At 31.9% G+C, this 27,759-nt stretch overlaps 1 protein-coding gene across 6 annotated transcripts in view; it reads left to right on the top strand.

Annotated features, from left to right (window-relative positions):
* Positions 1-27,759, top strand: part of ZCCHC7 (zinc finger CCHC-type containing 7) — a 233,006-nt gene that overhangs the window by 4,292 nt on the left and 200,955 nt on the right. For all 6 annotated transcript variants that reach the window (XM_081264707.1, XM_081264706.1, XM_081264704.1 and 3 more), the window contains exon 2: positions 864-1,491. In XM_081264707.1, the coding sequence (XP_081120833.1) occupies positions 885-1,491 (607 nt within the window). In that variant the 5' untranslated portion in view covers positions 864-884. The remainder of the gene's footprint in view (positions 1-863; positions 1,492-27,759) is intronic.

Here is a 27,759-nt window from a genome sequence, read left to right as displayed (position 1 = left end):
GGTCTTTACAAGTTTGCATTTCATATATGTTTTTATAACTAGCAAGGAAGTAAGTAGGTTTATCAGATTTTTAAAATATATTCTTTTGGCCAAAGATCAGAAGGCCATCTTTTTTTTTTTTTTTTTTTTTTTGGTGCTGCTGGGGATTGAATGTAGGACTGCATGCATACTAGACAGGTGCTCTACCCCTAAGCTATACCCCTAATCCTTTAGATTAATTTTAAAATTCAGAATAAATACTTATACTCAAACACTAAATATGATAATGGCTTCATTTTATGGATTCAATCATAGTTGAAATAATATTCTTGTATGACAGGGTATACCTAAAAAGAGAAAATAAAGAACCAGAACCAAGGAAGGGAAGATGAATGGGATAATGAGAAATATTTACTTTTTTTTTTTTTTTTTTTTTTAAGTACTAGGGATTGAACCCAGGGCCTCTGACATGCTAGGCAAGTCATCTATTACTGAACCACACCCTTAGTACTACTTAAAATCTTTTTGCAATTTTTAACAGTTTGGAGAACAAGTGTTCAGTGTCAGGCGGTGGGTCTCAACCATTTTTCTTTTCCAGTATACCTATGAATTATGATATTTCCATTAATAACTATAACAACTGGTTGTTAGTAATTCTCATTTAAGAGTATTATTCTCATTTGAGGGCATTTTTACATTGGGTCATAATATGATTTAGAAATTCATGGAAAAAAGCTCTCCTACAAGAAAAACGTATTTTAATAAGTTGGAGAGAAGTGTTGGCCTTCATATAGAAGGTTGTGCTATGGATTGATATTATGCACTAACCACATAAGATCTGAGCTTTTAAAATACCTTTTTTGTATGACTTTTCTCTTTTACAGCATTAAGATTACCAACTTTCCATGATGTTTGGTGGCTACGAGACTATAGAAGCATATGAAGATGACCTTTATCGTGAAGAGTCATCTAGTGAACTGAGTGTTGATAGTGAGGTGGAATTTCAACTCTACAGTCAAATTCATTATGCCCAAGATCTTGGTAATGCTATTAGGGAGGAAGGACATGAAGAAAAGAACTCTGGGAATTCTGAATCATCAAGTAGTAAACCAAATCAGAAGAACTTAGTTGTTGTTTCAGATAGTGAGGTCATCCAGCTCTCAGATGGGTCAGAGGTCATCACTTTGTCTGATGAAGACAGTATTTATAGATGTAAAAGAAAAAATATTAGGGTCCAAGCACAAGAAAAGACCCACGGTTGTTCTGCTTCTCCTCACTCTAATGAGTTGGCTGATAAGAAATCCAAGAGGAATATTGAGAAGCCTAAACCTGAAGAGAGATCAGCTATACTCCGAGAGGTCATGATTATAGAGGTCAGTTCAAGTGAAGAAGAGAGCACCATTTCAGAAAGTGATAATGTGGAAAGCTGGATGCTACTGGGATGTGAAGTAGATGATAAAGATGATGATATCCTCCTCAACCTTGTGGGATGTGAAAACTCTGTTACTGAAGGTTAGTATTATATAGGCCATTTTGAAAAGTAATATCATCCTTAATAAGGAGAACTGCTTTTTCTAGACAATAGACCAGTAGGGTCTGCTCCTTAATTCCTCACTTTTTGGTCTTGTTTTTCATGAGACTTTCTTACCAGAGTCTACTTTAATGGTGGTCTCTCTGAACATCAGAAAAAGTATGTCAGAGTACCAAAGACTCTGCCTCTGCTATAAGCACATTCATAGCTGCTTCTTCCTGTTTGGCTAGAGCCAGTTCTGGACCTGAAATCTTAGTTCTCTTCTCTCTCTGCTTGGTATCACAGGTGAGTACTACTTCTACCTCTGACATTGGCCTTGTGCTTGCATTTGGCCAAGTCTGTTGGGACTACCTCTTCCTAAGTGTTTTGCTTACCCAGGTGTTAGCCAGGTAGCACGCATGGAGAATGATTTGTACTTAGAAGATATGGTTTTAGTATTAGGATTTTAGGAACTCCAAAGCCAGTAAGAGCAGATAAGAAAAACTGAAAGTCTCCAGAGTAGATTATAGGAGAGAATGTAAATTCCAAAAGCCACATCATTGAGGATTAAATTTTAGGTTTTGTCTCTTCTGTCACAAGTGTAAGTCTTAATGCCTATTCATCTGCCCTATATACTATACTACTCTTGAGATGTACCATGGTACTTTATTGCTGCTCCAAACCTGTAGTGGCACCCTGCCATCCTTAGAAGAAATGATGACATCAGGATCCTCAGGAAGTAGCAAACTTTTTTTTTGTAAGGAATCAGGAAATATTTTAGGCTTCCGGGCTGTAGGATATCTTAAACTATTTGTTTTAGTTACTTTTTTTGCTGCTATGACTAAAGGATCTGACCAGCACAATTATAGAGGAGGAACTGTTTATTCAGGGGCTCATAGTGCAGAGAGAGAGAAAGAGACACTCCACTTACCAGATAAAAATATATACTCCAAAGCCACGCCCCCAATTCTCACCTTCTCCAGCCACATCCTACCACTTTAGTCACCACCCATTTAATCCTATTAGGGATTAATTAACTGATTAGGTTAAGACTCTCATAATCCAATCATTTCTCCTCCAAACCTTGCGTTGTCTTACACATGAGCTTGTGGGGAATACCTCACATCCAAACCATAACACTATTCAACTTTTCGTCTGTGGGAAAGCAACCTTAGTTCCTAAAGAAACGGGATGACTGTTTCAATCTTATTTGCAAAAACAGGTAGTTGGCACAGGCTGTAATTTGATGACTCCAAGAATTTGACAGCATAAAGAAAAAGACTAGTAGTTTCAATATACAGCAGCATCAAATGGAATTTTGTAAGAATAAAGGACATATGATAATGTTTTTAGGAAGACAGGAGGAACTTGAAGAGAGTAAACCTGTTTAATGCTTGGGATAGTGAGGTGAGCTAAGAGGTGGGATTGAATGTCTGTGTCATTAGTCTTAAAAATTGCTAAGTGATCAGATATTTGTAGCAGTAGAGAAATAAGAAATTCAGATGAATTGAGGTGGATAAGGGAACAATATAAGTATATTTATGATTTTCATGGGAAAATGAAAGCAGAAGGGAGAATGGGCAGAGGATAACTGGGGTGTTTCACACCATAAGCTTTTGATGTGAGAAGGATGTTTAATTCCTATGGGGAGCACTCTTTGGCAGTGGTTGGTTCCTAATAATTTGAAGATGACAACTCCTTTAAAACAATTAGTATTTGGTAATTGAGAAAATGCATATTAGCAGAGAGCTGCTAGTACTCTTTTAAATGACTTTCTATTTTATTAATCATGTTGACTGCACAGCTGAGAAATCTTTATACATATATGTGGGAGATAGTCTTTAAATAATGTATGTCTCTAGGTACCCATTATAGTAACTAATTTTATAGTTCCCCTGGAGCCTGAAACTTATGGCTTGGAAATCATTGTGCTAACAGATCAACAATAAGAGAATAAAAGAATTGCTTGGAAGTAGTACTCAGTCAAAATTGAAATAGTATGAACTTGTAATAAGCTCACTTTGAAAGTTTCCATAACTTTTTTTTTTTTTCCAGGAATACTTGGTAGCCTGGAGCAAGGTAACAGAGACCAAATTATCCAGTATTAGGCATAACATTGTAGAAGGTTAAAATAAGCATTTAGTCTCTTCTTTCTCTAAATTGTGTTTCTCTAGGTTGTCTTCCCGTGAGATCACACTTAGTTTCATTAGTCACTTCTATATTTGGAATGATCATATTGGCATTTTCTTAAATATTTTCTTGAGTTCAAGTTCCTCATGTGCAATTTGCTGAATATCTCCATTTGGGTATTGTACTGTTGTATCAGATTTAATATACTGAAAAGAAAGATTGTTATTTTTCCTTTGAAACCAACTTTCTTTCAGTTTAAGAATCTGTAGAGAGTCAGGTTTGGGTGGTATTCACCTGTAATTCCACCTACACAGGAGAGTGAGGCAGGAGGATCACAATTTTGAGGCCAGCCTGGGCAAGTTAGGGGGACCCTGCCTCAAAATAAAAAATAAAAAGTTCTGGGGTGTAGCTTAATGGTAGAGTGCCTCTGAGTTCAATACCCAGTATCATCTCTAACGTCCCCCACCACACACCCACACACAGAATCTGTAGAGATGCTGAAGTTGGTGGCAGAGTATAGATAGATTGTAAAAAAAGGAATAAGTGCTACCTTCATGGAGGGACTTGGAACTGTGTCATGCCTGTGGTAAATGATGGTGATAAGATGCCAAGAGACTGATCATCTAGACTAAAGAGCTAGTAAAGTGATGACGGATGGTGGATACACTGTGGTAGTGTAGCATGGGGTAGGGTGACCATTTTTCTTTTGGTTGAAAAAAGGAGTGTCAGAGCTAAAATTTCCATGAGAGTTAATTGCTTTCTTGGAATTGTTAGCAAAAGATAGTTTTCAATTAAAAAGAAGGCATGTGGAGGTGATTTGTTTATTAAAATTATATTGTGTAAGTGTTGGGTCATGGAAATGAAGGACAGTCTTAAAAGGTATTAACTGTACAGTTTGGACATCCCCCAACCCCCCAAAAAGTAAGGTTTAGCATGGAAATGTGGAAGGTCATTTATTTCAGATTGGAGAGTAGGGAAAGACTTGTTAGAGACCAGGATGTAAGAGTTGAAGTTTGAAGAAAGGATGAGAGGTGGGTTGGAATGGAAGGTTTTAGGAGAAGAGGACAGCACATGCAAAGGCATTGCAGAATGAAAACGGTGACTTTGGGGGATGGGCAAGTATTTTAGTCTGATTTGTAAGGTGCTTGTTGGAGAGTAAGGAATTATAAATGCAGTGAGGCCATGGTGCCTAGCACATAAGGGGACTTTCTGTGTCCATTTTAAAAAAATATTTTGAAATCCAGGCTGGTAGCACATGTCTTTAATTTTGGCTACTCAGGAAGCTGAGGCAGGAGGATCATGATTTGGAGACCAATCTGGGCAACTTAGCAAGAACTTGTCTCAAAAAATAACAATCTGAGGATGTAGCTCAGTGCTAAGAGCACCCCTAAATTGGTTCCTCAGGATTGTAAAATAAACAAAAACAAAACAAATTATCCTGAAATTTTTACAGCTATTGAAGGATTTTAAGCAGGTGAGTAACATGTTCACATTTTTTATTTTAGAAAGAATTTTAGTGACATGTGAAAAATGAATTGCAGAGTTAGGAATTATCAAGATGGGGGGATAGATGGGTTTTCTTTTGTAGCAATCTGAACTAAAAGTGATAGGGACAGAATTAAGCTAGAGAGTGGTAGAAAGGATAGGAAGGAGGAGATGAATTTGAGAGAGAGCTTTATGTGGGAATATGGATATAACTTGGTGTTGGATTAGGAAAGAGAGAGAGGAACAAGTTAATGATGACTTTGAAGTCATAAACCTGGGGAACAGAAAAAGGAGCAAATTAAATGGGAGCTGATGTGATAGAAAAGGGGATTCTTAGGACAAAATGAAGAATTGGTAAGATGGTGGATGTGAGGATGGAATAAGAGGCAACTGAATCTTGGAAATGAGGAGTCTGGAGGAAAGGAATGGATGGATTTAGTAAAGTATGTTTTAGAGATTAAAAAGAAGATTGGTAATCAGGTATATAAAGAAATCTCTGGCAGAACAACTTTAATATTTTGTGTTATAAATAAGCATATCTTCTTGAGCTACATTTTTCGGGGGTTATTTTTATTTTATTGAAGTGAAACATTACAGCTATTTTATAGTGTTTAATTCAGTGGTATTTAGAGCATTTACAGGATTGTGTTATCATTACCTCTGTTGATTCAAAAGGTTTGTATTATATTCAAGGGAGAGCCTGTAACCATTAAGTAGTCACTCCCTATTTCCCAGCTTCCTCCAGTCACTGGCAGCCACCAATATGCTTTCTGTTTCTTTAGATTCATCTATTTTTGATGTGACCTTTTGTCTTTTTTCACTTAGCTTAATGTTTTGTTGGAGGTTTATGCATATTGTATCATATATCAGTTCTTCGTTACTTTTTAAGGCTGAATAATATTCCATTGGATGTATATTCTGTATTTTGCTTATTTATCATCTGTTGATGAATTTCTGGGTTGTTTCCACCTTTTGGCTGTTGTGAATAGTGCTGCTGTAGAAATTTGTGAACAAGTGTTTACTTAAATACCTGCTTTCAGTTCTTTGAGGTATATGCTTAAGAATGGAGTTACTGGGCTGGGGATGTGGCTCAAGTGGTGGCGCGCTCGCCTGGCATGCGTGCGGCCCGGGTTCGATCCTCAGCACCACATACCAACAAAGATGTTGTGTCCGCCGAGAACTAAAAAATAAATATTAAAAATTCTCTCTCTCTCTCTCTCTCTCTCTCTCTCTCCTCTCTCACTCTATCTTTAAAAAAAAAAAAATAAAAAAAAAAAAAAAAGAATGGAGTTACTGGGCTGAGGTTGTGGCTCAGCAGGAGAGCGCTTGCCTAGCACCTTCGAGGCCTTGGGTTCGATTCTCAGCACCACATAAAAATAAATAAACAAAATAGAGGTATTGTCTACAACTAAAAAATAAATATTAAAAAAAAAGAATAGAGTTACTTTTTGAGGAGCCCATAAACTGTTTCCCATAGTGGCTGTATCATTTTACATTCTTATCAATAATATGCAATAGTTCTAGTTAACTGCTTTTTTTTGGTACCAGGGATGGAACCCAGGGGCCACATCCCCAGCCTTTTTTATATTTTATTTACAGACAGGGTCTTGCTGAGTTGCTCCGGGCCTCACTAATTTGCTGAGGCTGATTTTGAACTCACAACCCTCTTGCCTTAGCCTCCTGAGCCACTGGGATTACAGGTGTTCACCACTGTGCCCAGCAACTGCATTGTTTTTTATAGTGACTTGTCATGTTTCAAATTTGTCTGATTTGGTGGTAGGCACTTTGTTATTCTTTTTTTTTTTTTTTTAATTATTTTATTGTTGGTTGTTCATAACATTACATAGTTCTTAACATACCATATTTCACAGATTGATTCAAGTGGGTTATGAACTCCCATTTTTACCCCGTATACAGATTGCTGTGTCACATCAGTTACATTTCCATTGATTTACAAATTGCCTTTCTAGTGACTGATGTATTCTGCTGTCTATCCCATTCTCCACTGTCCCCTCACCCCTCCCCTCCCCTCCCCTCCCCTACTCTCTCTCCATCCCCTCTACTATAAATCGTTTCTTCCACTTATATAATTTTCCTCCTACTCCTCCTTTCCTCTTATATGTAATTGTGTATAACCCTGAGGCTCACCTTCCAGTTCCATGCAATTTCCCTTAACTCTCACTTTCCCTCCCGCCTATCATCCCTGTTTAATGTTAATCTTCCTCAAGCTCTTCGTCTCTACCCTGTCCTTGGTTACTCCCCTTATATCAAAGAAGACATTTGACATTTGTTTTTTAAGGATTGGCTAGCTTCACTTAGCATAATCTGCTCTAATGCCATCCATTTCCCTCCAAATTCTATGATTTTGTCATTTCTTATTGCAGAGTAATACTCCATTGTGTATAAATGCCACATTTTTTTAATCCATTCATCTATTGAAGGGCTTCTAGGTTGGTTCCACAGTCTTGCTATCGTGAATTGTGCTGCTATGAACATCGATATAGCAGTGTCCCTGTAGCATGCTCTTGTTAGGTCTTTAGGGAATAGACTGAGGAGGGGAATAGCTGGGTCAAATGGTGGTTCCATTCCCAACTTTCCAAGAAATCTCCATACTGCTTTCCAAATTGGCTGCACCATTTTGCAGTCCCACCAACAATGAACAAGTGTACCCATTTCCCCACATCCTCGCCAGCACTTGTTGTTGTTGGATTTTTTAATGGCTGCCAATCTTACTGGAGTGAGATTACAGTTCTGTCTCCTAGTATTTTGGCTTTTATGGTTATAGTTTATGTTGACTTCCATTTTTCTAGTATGGCTTTTTTTTAACATTAAAATTTTCAGGTGTTTTCCATTAATTTATGATTTTTTTTAAAAAAACTAATTTATCCTAATAGGTATTTCTTTAAAGTTTAGTGTATGCATTTATAAATTTATACTATTTTTCCTGCAACATAAAATAATTGATTTAAAATCAAAATAATTTTAGACATTCAATGTATCTTCCTTTTATCTATAATGCTGTTTATCCCTACTCTTTGACCTTAGGATTTGTTTTTTTGAACCAGCCAAATTGAAACAAATTCTGCATATTAACTTACTTGACTCATTTTTACATTCAAATATATATCTTCTATTTTATTTTTTGATCTGTTAATGCTATAATTTGATTTCTTTCCAATTAATAAATAATATATTCTGAATGATACCTATTAGAGTGTTTTGTTACTCTTTAGTCATTATCCCTTTCATATCTAGATCTGGGATTGATCTGGGTCATGTGATAATTTTAGATATTTTTTCATGTTAATGGAAGTCTGTAGAAATTCTGGCATGCTTTTGAAATGCTGATTGTAAACATCATCGACAACTATTATGTGTACTGATCCCCCCCATCCGAGACAAACTGCTAAAACCATGGCTGCTGCTGCCTTTTTTTGATGGTACTGGGGATTGAACCCAGGGACATTCTATCACTGAGCTACCTCCCCAGACCTTTAATTTTTAAATTTTGAAGTAGGGTCTTGCCACGTTGCCGTTGCCCAGGCTGGACTTGAACTTGCTATCCTCTTGTCCTGGCCTCCTGAGTTGTAGGGATTACAGTGTGTACCACTGTATCTGGCTACTGTGGCATGTTTAAAACATTTGATACAAGGGAAAAGACTGCAAACTCCTTGATGGCAGGTCTTTGTCATACTCATAGCCTATAATAATATTTGGAGTAATTCCATGACACATGTATTAGTTTGATTCCCATTAATTGGTAAATCATTAAATGTTTATTGGGCATCTGCTCTATGTAGAATGTAAGCAGTGCTTGCAATTTAAAGTGGTAAAGGGCATAGTTTTAGTCTAAGTGACTTCATTGTTGAGATAGAGTATAATAAGAAGCTAAGTAATTTTGTAAGAAGTCTTAACCATAGGAGTTAAATCTCTCAAAATCCTGATGATAGATGTGGTTGAAAACTTACACTTTCTCAATAAATAGGATTAGTGGATTTAAGGTTGTGCATAAACCTATAGAAGACTACATAGATGCATATATAATTTGTATTTGCTGTAATTAAATTTGAGTTAATGAGTGTGGCACTACCTCTGTGAAAACTTTAGGTTCTCCCCTATAAAATTTCAGTGAGATACTTAAACATTTATTTTGCTTTACTGGCAGATAATATATAATTATGAGGCATTTATTTCCTTTCTTTACTTTATCTAAGTGTTCAACCCTTTCCTCATTTTTGATCTGGAGTTGTTGATTAACTTCTTGAGATTCCATTGAGACTAGAGATATGTGACACTCAGTTGATACCTAATCTTTCTTAATTCATATAATTATATAATGGTGGCTTTGCCTGTAATAAATTCATGCTAAAACACAGAAACATAGGCCATCAGCTCTTTCTACTGTAGGATTTCTTTCTAAGGTCTGGGCTTGATGGTACTGGGGATTGAACCCAGGGACATTCTATCACTGAGCTACCTCCCCAGACCTTTAATTTTTAAATTTTGAAGTAGGGTCTTGTCACATTGCTGTTGCCCAGGCTGGACTTGAACTTGCTATCCTCTTGTCCTGGCCTTTTATCCTTTACTTTCATTACTCTTTCTTAAGGCTTTTTTCCCTACCCCTGTGTTGGGGATCAAACCCAGAGCTTTGTGCATGCTAAGTCTTTTTTATAAAAACATGTTTGATCTGTCATTTGCTTTTCTTCTTAAAGTCCCAATCTTTACTTTTATTATCCTCAGTAGGAGTGATTTTGTATAGTATAGTGTATGGTGATTTTTGTATAGTAATTTTGTATAGTTCTCATGTATAGTAACTCTCTTGTCTTCAAGGATGCATTTCAAGACCTTCAGTGGATGCCTGAAACTGGATACTGCCAAACCTTATTTTTTTCCCCATATGCATTCCTATGGTAAATTTAATTTATAAATTAGGCAAAGTAAGAGATTAACAATAATAACCTATAGTAATAGGACAGTTTTTAACAATATACTATCATAGACCCACAAATTTAATACCTATTCTAGTACTTATTTCACAGTGTGACCATAAATTTTGTAATTTGATGTGTGATGGCAAAACTATCACAAATGTTTTTCTTATGTTCACGCATTTGTTCTTACCATACATCTTAGCAACCTCAGCATGTGATTTTTTTTTTTTTTAATTGAGTCAGTTTTCACCTTTCACTTAAAGAAAGCACTTTAGGTTTTGTCTTTGGCATATCCTAATGACAGTATCACTACTCTTAAGCTTTGGGGCCATTATCAAGTAAAATAAAGGTTGCATGACACAAGCACTGGGATAATCCTACAGTGGACCAGAGAACTAAAATAGCTACTAAATGACTAATGAGTGGGTAATATGTATGACATGAATATGCTGGACAAAGGGATGATTCACATTCCAGGTGACTGGGCAAGTTTTTGCTTACACAAAATGACACATAATTTTAAGATTTATGAATTATCTATTTCTGACATTTTCCATTTAATAATTTGATTATGGGTAACAAACTTTGGAAAGCAAAACTGTAGATGGGAGAGGCAATGCATTAGAAAAACATCTCTCTTTTTTGAAGAAAAGATGTACCAAAGGAAATCAGATATTTTAATTTACAGAGTGAGTCTTGTGGATTTACTTGTATAAGACAACCAAATAATGAGGATAGATAATAAGTACTGTAGGAATTATAGAGAAATAATCGACAGTTTATTTTCCTGGATAGAGAAGAGATATTAACTATAGGAGTAATAGATTTTTCTTTTAAATGTTTTATTATAGAAAATTTCAAAAAATTTAGATGGATACAATACCTTTATTTTACTTATTTATTTTTATATGATGCTGGGGGTTGAACCCAGTGCCTTACAGTGTTAGGCAAGTGCTCTACCACTGAGCTACAACCCCAGCCTTGCTGTGAAATTTCTTAAGTATAGAAAAATAGAATGCTATCATGGACTCCAGTGTCCCATAAAATAATTCAACAATTATTAACCTGTGACTAGTATTTTTTCATCTGTAACTCCATTGTCTCTTTCATATTTTGAAACAAACTACAGATAGAGTGTCATTTCATTTGTTTAAATATGCACACACATAGATATGTATATTTCACAATGAATAACTTTTTGAAAGGTAAAGATTCTTTTTAAAAAATATAATCATATCATTATCACACCTAAACAAATAGGCAGTAAATCTTTTATCATTAAATATCTAGTCAATGTTCAAATTTCCCAGATCTCTGCTATTTTTTTCTTACAGTTTATATAAATTATATCTGATCTATATATTGCAATTAGTTGATAACTTAAGTATCATTTAATCTATAAGTTCCCCCTTTATCTCTTCTATTTTATTTTTAATTCTTTGTAATATAATTGTTGTAGTAATTGGGTTGTTGTTACTCTAGAATCTAGTGTAGTCTGTATTTGTAGTTTTTATTTTATTTTGTTTTCATGGTGGAACCCAGGGCTTCTTTAGTACTGCTAGGAAAGCACTCTACCATTGAGCTACATCCCAAGCCTATAGTATTCTTTAATCTGTTTCACTGTCTTCTCTTTCTCATGAATTGGTAGTTAGATCTATAAGCTTGTTAAATTTAGGTTTTTCTTTCTCTAGCTATGTGATCAACTCGATAGGCAGTTAGGTTCATTTTCTTCATGTTGTCTTTGATATATTTATTTTATAGGATTATGCTTTTAAAGTTTAATTTTGTTTTATAACTATATAAAATGTTTATGTGAGATTCCAAATTCAAATCAACAAAACAAGGTAAAATCTATCCAGAGAAACCTACCTTCTGGCCAAGTTTCCTTTCAATTCCTGACCTTCCCCATATGAGTAACTGTTAAGAGAAAATTAATGCTTTGTCTTTAACAGTTAGAAAAAAAGCAAGTATGTATATATGTGTATTTATGTGTGTGTGAATATATAAATAAATACACATATATATGTGTGTACTATTTCCATTTCTTAAATGAAAAAGACATCCCATCACACTTGGTTCTACCTTGCTTTTTCAGTTAACAGCAAGCATAGCCTGGAGATGAATCCATCTTACTATGTAAAGATATTTCTTATTTATAGGTCTGTGAACTATTTTTTGTTAATATGTTCTTCTATATTACTCTGAGCTGATACCTTAGACATGTAATACTTTTTGAAATTGAATGAGGAATAATTGATGAATAATGTAATTGTTACAGAATTAAAATATATTGTAAGCAAATGAGTAGTAATAGTCTAATTCTACTTCTAGAAGCATGCTTTATTCTTGTTCATCTTAATGTTTTTCAGTTAGTAATATTGAAAGATTTAGATTTAGTAAATTTAAATAGTTCAGGATTTTAAAATGGAAAAATGAGGAATATTAACATTTTTTAAATTTATCTATCTGTGTATTTGTTTTTTGTGGTACTGGGGTTTGAACCCAGGGCATCACAGCTGCTAGACAAGCACTCTACCATTGAGCTACATCTTTGTTCCTTTAAAGTTTTGTTTTGTTTTGTTTTGTTTTTTTATTGTGAGACAGCGATTTGGTAAATTGCCCAGTCTGGCCTTGAATTTATTTATGATCCTCCTGGTTCAGCAAGAATATAGCAGTTTTAAGAGTTAAGGAAGCCATTATTAGTTCCTAGTTTGTGACTGTAATGATGTAGAATTTTATGTAGAATTAATATAGAACAACATTAATTAGAATTAATGTAGAGTTCCTTCAGTATGTACATTTTGGGCATTGCTCTTTTAGTTTGCCACATCATAGGTACTTAAAAAATCTTTAGTGAATTTAATTGCAGTCCACCTTTGTGTATAGAGTAGTGTTCTTTACAAATTATTATTTGAAGTTGAAGTGAAATCATGGCTTTATTAAGATAAAATCATGGCTTTTGAAATTAAAGTAAAATTATGGCTTTTAACTTAGGATAGTAAGTCTTAACTTATTTTTGTGTCAAATTACATTTCTCCCTAAAATAAACTTAAATTTTTTTTTTTTTTTTAATACTGGGAATTGAACCCAGGGCCTTGCATGTGGGAGGTAAGTGCTCTACCACTGAGCTATATGCTCAGCTCCATCCCCTAAAATATAAATATAAAAGTTTTAGGTATAATTTTACAGATGGATAACTTACTTAGGGGCATTTGCTGAGTCCTTGGTGTTTATTAGGCACTCAATCAAGAATAATTAAAATTTTGAGTGGGTTACTTATTTGAATTTTAGTTTTTCAAATATGTCAACATTTTATTTGATCTGGGTCTTTACATATGCTATTTTTTTTCTGCTTGGATTAGTTTTTTACTTTACCTGGCTGATAACCTGGTCATCCTTCAGGTTTCACTTTGAAGTTCAGTTATCAATGAGGTAATGGTTATAGGTTCTCATTTAGTGGTATTATTAGATGTTACAACTCTATAGTTGGCTTGCTGTGACTTTGGATAACTTAATTTTTTTATTGGTTAAATAATGTATTGTATTTCATTAAGGTTATAAAGCTAAAGTGAGGCAACAGGTAGATTTGATATAATAGGAAAATATTTTGACATCTCATAGTTATCAGGTAGGTTCATTATCATTGTGGAAAACAGGATTATAGCTTCCACTTGGTTTCTTGGGTTGAAAGTTCTCAGCTTTTTTTTTTTTTTTAATCCAAGTTGGTTTTGAACATGTCTACAGCTTATTACTTTCCTTAGATACATTTTATTTTATTTGGTTACATTTTATGATACTCTAGTGTATGTCATTAATCTTAAGTTCTGAAGACTTTTTTGAGTCCAACATTGTGCAAGCCACTGTACCATTAAGACATGGGGATTCAGGAATTACCATGTAGTCCTGGCCTTTAGAAACCTTAACGTGCATGACAACATGGAAAGTTCACTATAATACCAGAGTTAAATACATTTCTACAAATATAAGAGATGCCCCAGCACAATACATAATTATTCCAGATGAATGTAATAGGCTTTTTAAAAAAGATTGCTGTGGGTAGGCATAGTACAAGATTGAATTGAAAAGGAGCTCTTTGAGCTTTGTCTCTAAGAATGGATAGGATTTAAAGTTCAGGTTAAATACAAGAAAGAAGAATGGAAGCTGAAACTCTTAATAGAAACTTAAGACTGTATGGTACCATTGATGTTATATGTGGCTAGAGAGGATTAAACATTTAAATAGCATATATTTTCAGAAGCCACATCAGCCTAAGTGAAAAAGGATATTTATGTTCTTTATTTGTCCAGAATGATGTTGCAAGATTTCTGGTGCATGATTTTCTTCTGTTGTTTTCTTGTTTCTATATCTCCTTTCTTTTCCTTTAAAACACAATTGGATATTTTATATAGTTTTATGGAAGATAAAACCATTCTCTCAATTGAACTAGCTACTATAAGTTAGTCAAAGGACATGACTAGCTATTTAAAACATTTTATGCAGGGCTATTCAAAGTAGAGTATGTTTTAAAATACAACTTTGGTTCCTAATAGCTTGGGTTCTTATAATCTTTTAACATAGGCAAGGAGCATATTTTGTCAGTTTGGAAGCATTAGTAAATTATCATTTACTTTTAGTTCTACTACTAAAATTGTTGAGGTGGTACTTTTCCCCCTTTTTGCATTCATCAGCTTAATTTCAGTATATATAGTTCTTGAGATATGTTAAGCCTAATAGGTTGTAAGAGTGGGTTGCCATCTGACATGATTTTCATTGGTATAGTTTAACATCTGTCTTATAATTTAGAAATGGCCACATGCTGGAGTTTCCAGTGACCAAGAGCATCAAGGAGCTCCCTCTCTGATGTTTTTAGCTTTTGTAAGCCTGTACTACATAATTCTTAAAGCTGCTTTTGAACTGTGTCTCTAATTGTAGCATGTCACCTTACACTTATCTATTGTAAGGGCATCTTTTTATTTAATTTCTAATTAGCATAATAACTTGAACAGTGTTATTCACCATTCCATGGTGAAATTGTCATAGGGAAAAAAGAAATAAAAATGTTCAGTTTCAACTTTACTTGTGAATAGAGTGAAATTTGAAAACCTTTTTATGTCATTGTTCAGCTGACTGAAAATCTTATTAGAAACTCCAGAAATGCCAAGGCAGCTTTGGGTTGGATTTTAATAACATTTGGAATGTTGATATTATGTGTTGGTAATTTTTCTGATTTCACTGTAGATCAGCAACTTAGGTGTACATTCTTCCAAAGTCAATTTATAAAAAACTTTTAATCTAAATTCATTTCTAGTAATTTTTCCTTTTAACAACGTGAAGTCTCTAGGAAGAGAATTGAATTTTATTTTTTAAAAAACATTTCTTTTAGTAACTGATTTGATTTTCATGTAAATTTACTAAATTCATTAGAAACTGCTAATAATAATTGTGATGTATATTTTTGAACTAATGACTTAGTGTAGTTACCATTAAAATGTTACCTTATCTAGAGGTTTGCATATATATATATTTTTTGGAATGGACAAGTATAAAATTAAATGGGCAGTATTTTCATTCTTGTCAGAAGAACTTGAATCCTAATGTCTGTTTGGGTAGAGAGTGTTTAAATGTAATTTTCATATAATTCTTTTCATGTTTTGCATATAATGATCATTTGTCTAAATTAAATATAATTAGTAGATAATGTATTTTTGTGGTATTAAGGTAAATTTGATATGAATGACACATGATTAGGTTATAAAACTTTTTTCCGAAAGAAATACAGAACATTTAATCCTTTTTATCCTTAAGAGTAAAGATTATTCAGATAATTCTTTCATCTCTAAGTAGAAGATTCTGATTTTAAGACTTCACTAAATTTATATTTAATTTAAAGTAATTTGTTAATTTGCTAAACACTGTCTTAGTGGTTAACAATAATGAAGTAAAAGTGTTGAGTTAATGGGAGATTTTTTTCAGTCTAATTTTTTTTTAATCTTATTGTTTACCTTTGTTTTGTTTTAAATTAAAGGTATTGTCATTTTGAGATAACATGCCTGATTGTTATAAATTCTGCTAGAAGAGATAATTATTTAAGCATCCACAATGTATAAGGTCACATTTTCTTTTTAAATTTTATAGATGTACTTAAGAATACACTAAAAGAATAGATTTGACCTGATTTTTTGTTTGAGTCTTTATCTAATAACATTGGCTTTGAATAGAGGTATAATTTTACTCATAAAGTTTATTTTCATAATATAGATTTGAATATAGAATATAAATGTGAAATAAATTATTTAAAAGTGGCTCTTACCTGCCAATGTGTAATTTTGATTTTATGACAAATTCTTACTTAGAATTTCAGCTTTTGTCAGTTTTGAAAATTAGTTCATAGTGTACTTGACAACATCTGCTCTTATCCTGTCTTGCAAACACCGTTTAAGGGAAGGTAGCATAAATCTATGATGATGAAAATCATTTTTACTCTCCCACTCTTTTTTTTAAATTTAAATATGTAGTCATCTTACTACTGCTTCCAGGTTAAAAAAAATGGCTAAAAGAACTACATATTAAGGGAAAGTGTTTTTATTGGCAATTCCCTTAAAGTGAATAGATCACATCTGATTTTTCTTTGTGATTAAATAGCACTTGTTAACAGAAGTTATCTTCTCCAGGGAGGGAAACTCCAACTCTAGAAAACTTTTCAATACTCTTTCCATATTTGTAGTTAATGAAAAATTCTAAAGATGTAGGAAATATGTTTATGGCTGATAATTGAGATTACTAAAATAATACAAATTATGCTCTCTTAAAAAGAGGGATTCAGGGACATGGCAAATAAATATAACTGTAAAAGGAGATTTTATTTAAAGAGAAGGTGTACGATCACATCAGTCCTTAAGTCCTTATGCTGCACTTGCCACTTTTTGGTTTTAAATGGTCTGATTTAAAGAATAAATTTTTATCAGTGGTTTTTAGAAATGGCATTACTCTCCACATTAAATGAGGATTTTAATTTCCAATAAAATTTCATTGTTCCAATAAGAACTTGAAAGATTACCTCACTACCATATAATTGAGTATTTTTGCCCATTACATACTTCCTTATATCTACTTAAGTTTTTTTGGTTTAATTTTAAAATGATATAAATTTTATGTAAGAATAAATATAACTTAAATATTGCTGTTAGTTCTGTGTAATAATTGTTTAATTAGCTTTATTAGTTTTTATGTGTATGAAATACTTCCTTAAAGAGTTTTATAACATTTGATTTAAATGTTTTTGGATTGAATTGAATTGTGGAATATTTGTATATGTTCTTAATACCATAAAGAACTTTTTAAAAATTGTATCTGTGCCCATTTTCTTTGTTTAAGATGTTTTAGTTTGGGAAATTTCCATTATTATTAGATTTAACAGAAAAAAATGTAATGGTTGTAGCACAGATCATTCAATTTTCAAAGTGTTGAAAACTATATACTAATGTTGGTATATAGTTCTTTATGGGGTAGCCAGTTGTGTTCACCATAATTGTGCCACCACTTAAATTAACATCAGTAGCAAAGAGTCTTTTCTTCATTTTGTTAAATTTTTATACCTTTAAAATTATTTAAACATAGAAGAACATGGATGGATTTGTGAAGCAGGTTTCTGAAGCAATATTAATCAATGGGGATCCTTTCTTCTCCTTTAGATACATTACTTATATGCATATACATATTTTGATTAAAAGGGTAAAACAGTTTTTCTAGTATAACATGGATACAGTAATTATTTTATTTTAAAAAATTAATAAAACTAATAAAGTTTGTTTAGAAATCTCAAAATATCATTAGTAGTATACCTGCAACCTCAGCAGTCCCTTTTTATCTATACAGATTTCCCTGCCTATTGTGGCCGTTTGCTCTAATTTAAATTTCCCATGGCTTTGGGTTGCAGACTTGGTTTTCTGCAAGAGTGCCCATGCTTACATGGTCATATATTCTGGGTGACTTTTCCACTTTTTCTTTTTTTGTTATTTTGTTGATTGCTGGAGGGAAAGAGGATTTAAAAATAAAAAAAAAACAAACACAACAACAACTTGTTCTTTGTTTTGATCGTTCTTCCTTAGCCCATCTATTTGTGTGTTGTTTTATATTGTTTTGCAGATTGGGAAGAATTATTGTGTTGTACTTAAATCCATGGGGACCAGCCTAGAAAAACTAATTTTGTTTTTGGTTTTGTTTTCTTAATAACAGCACCAGTTTAATTCTGGAGCCATTGAGAAGCTCAAAAGATATTAGCTTTATGCATGAAATTGATGGAAAATTATTAATCCTGAAATTTTTTATTCTTGGTCATTTTACTGTTGGGATAATTTTATAGTTGAACCAAGTTAATACTAAAAATACTAATTAGCAGTAAGTATTATTGTTAAAAATTTTTAGTGTAACTATTGTGTATTAAAATATATTAATAAGGAATCGGTTATAATCTGATATATGAATTCTTCTATTGAATTTTTATTGTCCATGGTGTGTGTGTGTGTGTTTGTGTGTATATATTCAGATAGACATATGAATGTACATAACATTGTTACCTTGACCAGATCATAAAAGTTTGCCTCTTCTTACAAAACATGCTTATTTTTCAAATTTAAAGAATTTTGTTTTACGAAACACAACTTTATGCTTTTAAATGTTAAGTCCTTGGAGAAGTGTGTGGCAATTTAAATACTGAGTGATTAATTATTGTTATAAAGGAAAACTAAAGGCCTCTAGTCCTAATAGCGTTCCAGAATATCTGTTTATTAGTATGTGAAGACTTCAGTATCAAATTAATGTGATCAATATGAGTATATTTTAAAGTTTTGCAAGGGTGACATAATGCAGTAGCATATTTAACTGAATTTTTTTATTCATTAAGTGAATATAAGATAATAAAAAAGATCCTTCTTACTCTGTCAAGAATTCTAATAATCTCCTAATCTACCAGAAAAAAATGATGTTGTGCTATATTATTAAGTAACAGTGTAAAAAAACTTTCTAATGATGATAAGTAGAAAAGAAAAGGGTAATTTTGGTAATTTATAATTTTAGGTTTTTGAATTTTATTGATTATACATCATGGCAGTGAGGAATCTAAAATGTTCTTTTGTATGAGCACTTTGGGATGTATGAGTATTTTGGGAATTGGGGTAAGTAAGGGTAAGCCGCCTTTCTGTATTTGTTTTATAAGGGTTTTTTTTTTCTTTGAGATTAGGACTCCTACAGTGTATAGTTGAATTATAGAATTTGTGATTACCAAGAAACAATTAGTAGTTTTTTGTTTATTTTTACTATTTTTCCTAATTATTTTGTTTCACAGTTTGATTTCTATGAAATGACTTCTCAAGAAACAGTTTCTTTTTTAAAATCAGAGTTTCAAAAATCAGAAGAAACTATATCCTGGTATCTAATTAGCTGTTGTTGTTCATGGCAATTAAAATAATCTTTTGAATTTCTACTCTTTGATCATAGTTCATCTTCACAAATTAGAATTATTCCCCTTAATTCTGATTAGTATTTTTAAAAGCATTTTTTAAGTTTACACTTGATGTTTATGTGTAATTATTAAGAAACACAAAAACGTCTCAAATGTTTATTTCTGGTATTTGGCACATCAAATCAGGATATAATTTGTTATATGAAAAGTGGTAGAACTGTAAAAGTATGCAGCTTTAAAAATAACAAGGCATTCTGTAAGCTTATTTTTCTAGGAAGTATTTGTGGAAAATGTTACTAGTAAGCTCATCGAATGGATTTTGTTGTGTATGGTGTTATTAGGAGAGCCTGTAGAGCCAAAATTGAAATTAAGGAAAGAAACTGGTGAAGTGCTTTTGTACTATTACAAAACTTCACAGACAGTTGTCAGTTGTTTTTTAAAGGTCATGATTGCTTGATGCCTTTTCTATTCTTTATTTGAAGTTTTCATTTTATGGAATTTCCATTTTGTTTTCACTCTCTCTCTTTCTTTTGGTAGTAGGTGGAAGTTTGTTTTAAAACTGAATAACTAAACATACCTAGTAACTATTAAAGTGTAAGGTCAGCCAATGAGTGTAAATCCCTTTAGTACCTATATTGTTTAGCTTGAGAGTTTTCTGTTCAGAAAAAAAGGCTCTTGAGTTAAACTTTAAATTGGAGTTGTTTATGTAGAATTTTTCAGTTATCTTATTCTTTGGCGTTTTTATGTTTTAGTGTTCTAGTTGATTATTGAAATTTCCTGAAAAATAATATTCTATGAATGAGCAAAAAAGAGTGAGGTCAGAATAAGAATTGGGGGAAGGAAAATCTCCACACTAAAATATCGTCAACTGACAGGTAGAGAGATACCTACGCAAGTACAGATTTTCAAAACAATGTACTTGAATTCTCTTTTTAAAAGTGTTTATTTAAACTTTAACATATGTGACAAAGCTTGTGATAAGTATTAAAATTTTACCTCTAATCTTTATCATAAATTAATTTAAGTCTTTACAAATTAAAAAAATACAGTGCCTTGAGACCAATCACTAGTATTTAATTAAGTTATATGTTTTGTTAGGTAATATTTATTTGATTATTGTATTTGTCAGTTTTATTAATATGAAAAGCTAAAGTTATAAAAGGTCTATCACAGTGCAGAAAATGAAATATGTAAAATTAATTTTTATATTTTGCTAGACACAGCATAGAATTCAAGTATGCTTTGATGTGTAATAATTTTATTTCTTAGTGTTTTAAAGGACATCTATTGGCTTTTGTATTCAGAAAATTTTGACCTGTTAATTTTCAATACTGATGTAAATTGGAGCTGTATTTTTAAATTACAGTAACCTGAAGCAGATACATAATTATAGTAGTGGTTTAAAATTTTTAGTAATTAGACTTTGTGAAATAGAAATATAGCCTGGAATTTTATTTTAGAAAACACATTTTTATTAAGAGTATTAGTATTAGAACAACAAACCTTATCAAGTTTAGCATATTTGTATCCATAATTATTTTCAATCACTGAGAATGAAGTTGTGAGTTATTACTATTTTCTTTGTTGGAAGATATAAATTGTATTTTGAAAAGGGTTGAGAAAGAAAAAGTAATTAATTTCAATCAAGTTTGTATCATCTTGAGACTGTTGTTTGTGAGTTCATGTCACAAAAGCCAGCAAAACTTCACAGAATAATTAAGTTTATTTAATTTAATAGGTTTGCTGAAAATTTTATTGTGATCAATATAGGAAAAAAATTATGTTTTTCTTTTTGAAGTGTAAGGATTCATCTTCATGTTGTATCTCAGTTTCAGACTTTTTCATTAATTTAGATATAATCTTATTTTTCACTTTAAAATTTATTTCTAATATGCTGTTGCTTGGATGAATCCTCATTGTGCAAATTACGTTCATCCATTTATTTTTTACTAGCCAGCTGTAACTATTTTATCATATTTTCTGGTGCTTTTGTTATAAGATTTAGTATATATTACAGTGTATATGACCATTTCTAATTTGACCTGTTACTGTAAAGAAGGCTAACAAGTGTGTATGACTGGCTCACCCCTTCTGGAACAGTTGAAAACAGGCCTCAGAAGACTCAAAGGAATTCTTTTAACTCCTAGCAGGGCCACGGGGTCAATGTCAGATTTAGTCATGCTGTTATTTTAGCCCAGTGGTCCAGAGAGATGACTGAAAAGTGAGTCTTTTATTTCTTTTTTTGTGTGGTTATTAACAGGATTAAATGTAAGCCATTGTGTACTTAGTACCAATTAGTTTCTCATCTGAGAGGTTCATTATGATTTTTTGTCAGCCTTGTTCTTGTAATATTTGTTTCATTGTTTGATTAGTTAAGGGGGCTGAATGGACTTAGGAAAAGTTTTATAACAGTGATTTTAAATTCATTGAGAGTTTTAATAAGCAGTCAACTTTTCAGATATGTTGATTCTGATTAAAAAAATGGATCATATTGAAAATTGGCATGGAAAAATGATAAAGTTAATTGTTTAAAACTTTCCTTACCTCTCATAATTTTCATTAGTCTTAAAATAAGGCTACCTTTAGTATGTCAAATAATTTATGTTTTTAGAAGTCTATTTCAGATTCTTACATACATGTTTCTGAAAATTATGTTCATTTTGCTGTGAATATGTAGTTGTTATCCAGGTGGGACTAACACCAAAAAGCTCTGAAATTAACCCTTCCTGTTTCTAGGTTAGCAACAGATTGAGCTATGAAGCAAAACAAAAAATATTTAATATATACTAAATCTTATAACAAAAGCACCAGAAAATATGATAAAATAGTTACAAAGCTTCTAGAATAAGGATAGTTGTCAAGTATAAACAAACCTTAATTTAAAATGAGGACCATAAGCAGATATTTAATTGCTTATTAAATTGGTAGTTGCTTTAGAACCTTGACTTTTAAAAATTCTTTTATTAAAGTAATTTTTTTAAATTTTTTTTTTTTTTTAGTTGTAGATGAACACAATATCTTTGTTTATTTTTATGTGTGCTGAGGATCGAACCCAGGGCCTCACATGTGTGAGTCAAGCGCTCTACCACTGAGCTACAACCCCAACCCAAAATAAATGTTTTATTGAGTAGCATTTCTCATAACATTTTAGGATACCTCAGTAAAATTTTGGACAAAGTGTGTTCTTATTAATTGGATTGGTGATACTGATTTTAACTAAAAGCAAGGATTATAACCGAACATTAAAAGATAAGTTATTTTGCTAATAGGTAATTATCTGGGACAGTAGATCTTATATCTTGTTGAAGTGTGTGCAACACACTTTTCACATGCTTTCTTTCACCTTTAAGTAAGTATGCCTGTGAATTGATTCAAGTTTGACATTGAGGATTTTTTTAAACATTAGAAATGATATATTAATTCAAGCAAGTACCATTACTATTTTTAACTTACTTTTCAAGAAGACCTGCTTAATTTATTTCAGATTTTGATGTACCATATTTAGATTGTACCATCTACTAAGTACTTAACTTACTAAGGTTTTTCATACCTAGATTGCTTTATTATGGAATTGAATATTAAAAGATTTTTATGATCCAGAGATTGTAACATTTAGTTCCCCTGCTCTAATCCCAATTGGTTTCAGGCATAGTTCTTGAGTAGCCCTTGCTTTTGGGTATTTTTGTATCCAGTTTTCTGAGGAATACATTTCTACAAAGTTTGTATATGTTATCTTTCATTTCTTTTTTAGTTTATAATTTGAAATGTACTTAGATCCTCCAAATGAAAAACCTTAGTTTTGACCTTATGATAAATATGTCTTCTTTATTACTGTCTAGCAGTCACTCTCCCATTACTTAACCCTACCCTCTTTTTAAAAACAAAAAATGTGTAGTAGTTGTATTAAGTTGCCAGAATATTTTCAAGTAACAGGATATAAATCAAGTAGTTACTTCCTCCAGTGATTTGTTGTCATTGAATAGGAAAATAGTTTATTTTGAGAGAACACACTTATTTTGCTAACTCAACATTTCCTCAAGATCTTTGGAAAATAAGAGGAAAAATTTTTAGTGCAATGGTCTTATAATATGGAAAAGGACATATTTTAAAACAAAATTTATTTCTCATTATTTTATATTCAACTTTAGAGGAAGCTAAAAGAAGTAGATATTAAGTTGAAAATCTGACTCAATATATCAGATGCACATATAATATAAATAATCTAAAATTAGTGAATACTTTTGATCTGCCCAATATTTTAAAAATATAATAAGTAGCATTGACTATAACTTTTCTAAAAGTTGAATCAATGTTAGGTTTCTAATATAGTATATCCAGAAATTCACATTCAGATAACTATAGGAAATATAAAGAAAAAGGTAAAGGACAGGCTCTCCTAAAAATAATTTATTAGGGCTTCTGTTTCTTAGGCATCTCTAATGTAGTAGTAATGATTATAAACAGTTGAACCATATTTGTCACTTTAGTAAATAATTTCCCTATAAATAATTATAATTGATACCCAAATACCCTCAAATTATTCTACTTTAAAAGTAGTTCAATGGACTTTGGGGATTTAAAGTAATACTGTTTCATTTTAAAACCACTAAGGAATCTTTTTTCTTTTAAAACTAAAGCTTTTGTGAAAATAAGCATTGTAATACAATTGAGAGATCTTACATAAAAACTACTTTTATGTGATACTTTTTCTGTCTAAGAAGGCAAAGACAAATATAGAAAAATTTTTTTTAAAAAAATTCTAATATTGGGTGATATAGGTTTGTTATTTATTGCATAAAATTAAAACAAAGGTAAGGGGAAATAAACCCATCTAAGTCCTGAGAAGTTAAATGGAAATTGAGTGAAGAGTGAGTAGATAAAAATAGAGATCTAATATTTCATTTATCAGCTAAATTTTATATCCAAATTTTCAGCATTTTTGGCTTTTATATTTCCTGCAAAAACACATGACTTCCCTTGGTAAGGGGCATGACAGTTTAATGTAATAGCTCATATAGTGCTTTTTATCAGCATAAAATAAACCACCAGTTTTTTAGTATATAGTAACTCAGAATGGAGTTTTTAAAAATAGTTTTTTAATATGCCAAAACATTTGTGGCTTCTGAACAAGACACAGTGAGATTTTATTTTGACTTCTGTATTTGATGAATTACATTTTTAAAAATATTTTTCCTGAAAAGCACTATACACAAAATAGTTGTTTATGTACTGATTTTATTGGATCACACTAAGCCCATTGGCCATTTTAAAAATGTTTAGGTTTTAAAACCACCAATATGTATCAGCTACATTTTACTAGCATTGTATTATTGTAAGTGTTGTAACATATTAGAGTTCAATTTAAAAGAAATTTTTGCTTTCATTTTATAAAGATGTTCTGTTGAGAGCGTTGATGGTAGTAATGTTTTTATCTGTATATTTCATTGACTTTTAGGTGGTGTCTTAAACTATCAGTATTTGCTTCATATTGTGAAAGAAGAAAGAAAACTGTACTTGTCTCTCTGTTGTTGTTTGTGTTTTTATCATATAGGCATGTTGTTTACACTGATTAGAACAAAGATAATCTGAGATAGCAAATAGCTACCCCCCCATATATTTCACATCCATTCACTTAATCAACAAATAATCAGGGCCTACTGTGTCATTATGCAAAATGTGCTGGTACAGTCAAAGATGAATCAGATATAGACCTTGTATAGTTTAGTAGAAGAGATAAGGAATGAATGGTATAAGAGAGTTATAGTAGTGCAAGAGAGGAAAGGTGTGTCTTCCAGGGTGGAAGAATATGGAAGTCAAAGATATCGTATGATTAGGCAGAGAGCACATTCTTTAATTCTGTTTTGAATAGGGCAGCATTTTTCAGACTCCAAGTATTCATTTGAAGGGGAAGGCTTTAGAGTTCAAAAAAAAATTTTAAGATTGCTGGGGTGTGGCTCAGTGGTAGAGCACTATACCTAGCATGTGTGAGGCCCTGGGTTTGATTCGCAGCACTGCATATGAAGAAATAAAATAAAGGTCCATCAATAACTAAAAAATATTTTTAAAAAATTTAAGATAAGTGTTTTTTAATTTTTGCATTGTAAAGGTTTTGTATCTGTTGTAAAGATTACTCTTTGCAGTGATAATTGCAGTATAAAGTCATTTGTTACAGAATGAGATTTGTTTCTTAAACAATGTTTTCTCAAGTTGGGATTTGTGGACAGAGTTTTTTTTAATTGTTGGTACTGAGAACTGAACCCAGGGCCTCGTGCATAGTAGGCAAGTGCCTTAGTGCCCTATCAGGGAGCCACATCCTCAGCTCTTGTGGACAGATTTGATTGATGTTCAAGAAAACTTTTTTTTCCCCTTAAAGGACTGTACACATTTCTTAAATTTGAGAAACAAAGGCTTAAATTAATTTTTAAAATGAATTTATACTGTCTGAAAGACATTCAAGTCAATGAAAGGAAGTTAGGTGTCCAGAAGTATACAAGTAGCAAGGGGAACCATTTTAGGAATAAAAAAAATTATTTTATCAGGAGATGATTTCTTTTGTAGCTGTGTCCTGTGTAGTGGTCAAAACCTTTCTGTAATTTATAACTTTTGAAATCCCAGTTTCACCTTCTGCTTATAGTTTTCCAGTAAATTAATAGTTTGAATTCATTTAAAGTTAAGCCAAATGATAACTCAAAAGTTAACTCAGAAGTTATATTGTAGAATATGGTATAGTATTTTCTTTCAATAATTGGGGTAGGTAGAACTCATAAAGAATAAAGAAATAGTTCATTTAGTTCATTGTCTATTGAAGAAATTTGAGTTTCATATTAGGTGAATTTGATACCACATTTATATTGTCATTTTTAGAATATTTTTACTGAACATCCCAAATAATGCACAATTTTGAGGAAAAATATTGAGAAATGCTTTTACTTTTCCTCTTAAAAATATTTTTAAGGAAAAAATATTCTCTTTCCCCAATAAACAAACAAAACTGACCAAAAGAAGAAATAGATGATGGTTTTCAGTTCCTCACATTTTCTGAAAACTGTTCAGGCTTTTAGAATGGGGAAATTCATAGAAACTACTGTTCTTTTCTGGAAAAAAAAAGAGTATTTTAACCAGGGGAGGAAGTCAGGGTGACATTATTTGTTCATATCATACATAGAATAGTATAATTTTTGTTCATCTGTATTCTTATTTTCTTATTTTATATGTAATATATACCATTTTGAGGATAATATTTTATTACCATTTGATATTTTCAATGGTCTGTGTCAGTTGACACTTTAAATAGCAAATGGGAAACACAAAAATGCAGTATTGCCACATTTTCTTTTTGTCTTTTTTCTTAAAATCTCAGAGCAGTTGCAAGTATTTCTCATAATTTCCTAATGCACAGAAATTCTCTGAAACATTCAGAAGCTGCTAAAAGACTCAGGCTCTGAAAGAAGTCCCCAAGATACATCACTGCTTGACTGCAAACATTTTTAAGAAGTCACTGATTATAATGAACACAGCCTTTAATGGCAGTTTTTCCTTTTCTTTTCATGAGAATGTGACAGAGTGTCATTAAGGTTTTAGAAATGAATGCTCCTGAGGAAAGGAGGATCACTAGGACTACAATGATGCCCAGTATGTGGCTGTGGGATTCTCAGTTGGACTCTTTTTAGGTTTTTAATCAGGTTGGCAAAGGGGATGGAGAAGAAGGGAATGGAATAGACAAGAACTTTGGGACACCTGTACACCAGAGTATTTACTTTCTCATTGATCCTCCTAGATATTGAATTTGTAGAGTCATTAATATAGAAAGGTGAACCAAATTCTAAATATGTTAAAGGCTAACAGATAATCATCTCTAACCATTTACATTTAGAAACACATAATTCTTTTTTGTATTTAACTTAAATTGTTTGGATATATTAAATCTGAAATTTCATTTAAATTGTAATTTCACTTCTGCCCTAAGGATATTGTTTTAACATATTGTTTATTTTTATGGTGTCTTAATTGTTCTTGGTATAATCTGCAGGTCAGTTAAATTAGGGCACAAAAGAGGGCAAATATAACAAGTGTTTGCCAGAAACAGGTATATCTCAGTACAGGAACAGAAAAGCATATTTGGGCATCAATCTTTGAAATAAGATCCAAAATACATTGATTACATAAAAAAACAGATCTTTTGTGGGGTGGAGGATGAAAAGAGGTATTATTTTAAAGTATTCATTCATAACTTCTTTAAGTTTTCCTTTCCTTATTTTTCCTTT

Source organism: Spermophilus citellus (assembly GCF_964194105.1).
Source record: "Spermophilus citellus genome assembly, chromosome: 2".
Lineage (NCBI taxonomy): Eukaryota > Metazoa > Chordata > Mammalia > Rodentia > Sciuridae > Spermophilus > Spermophilus citellus.
Note: the sequence above shows the minus strand (reverse complement) of the source record. Positions and strands in the feature narration are given on the sequence as shown.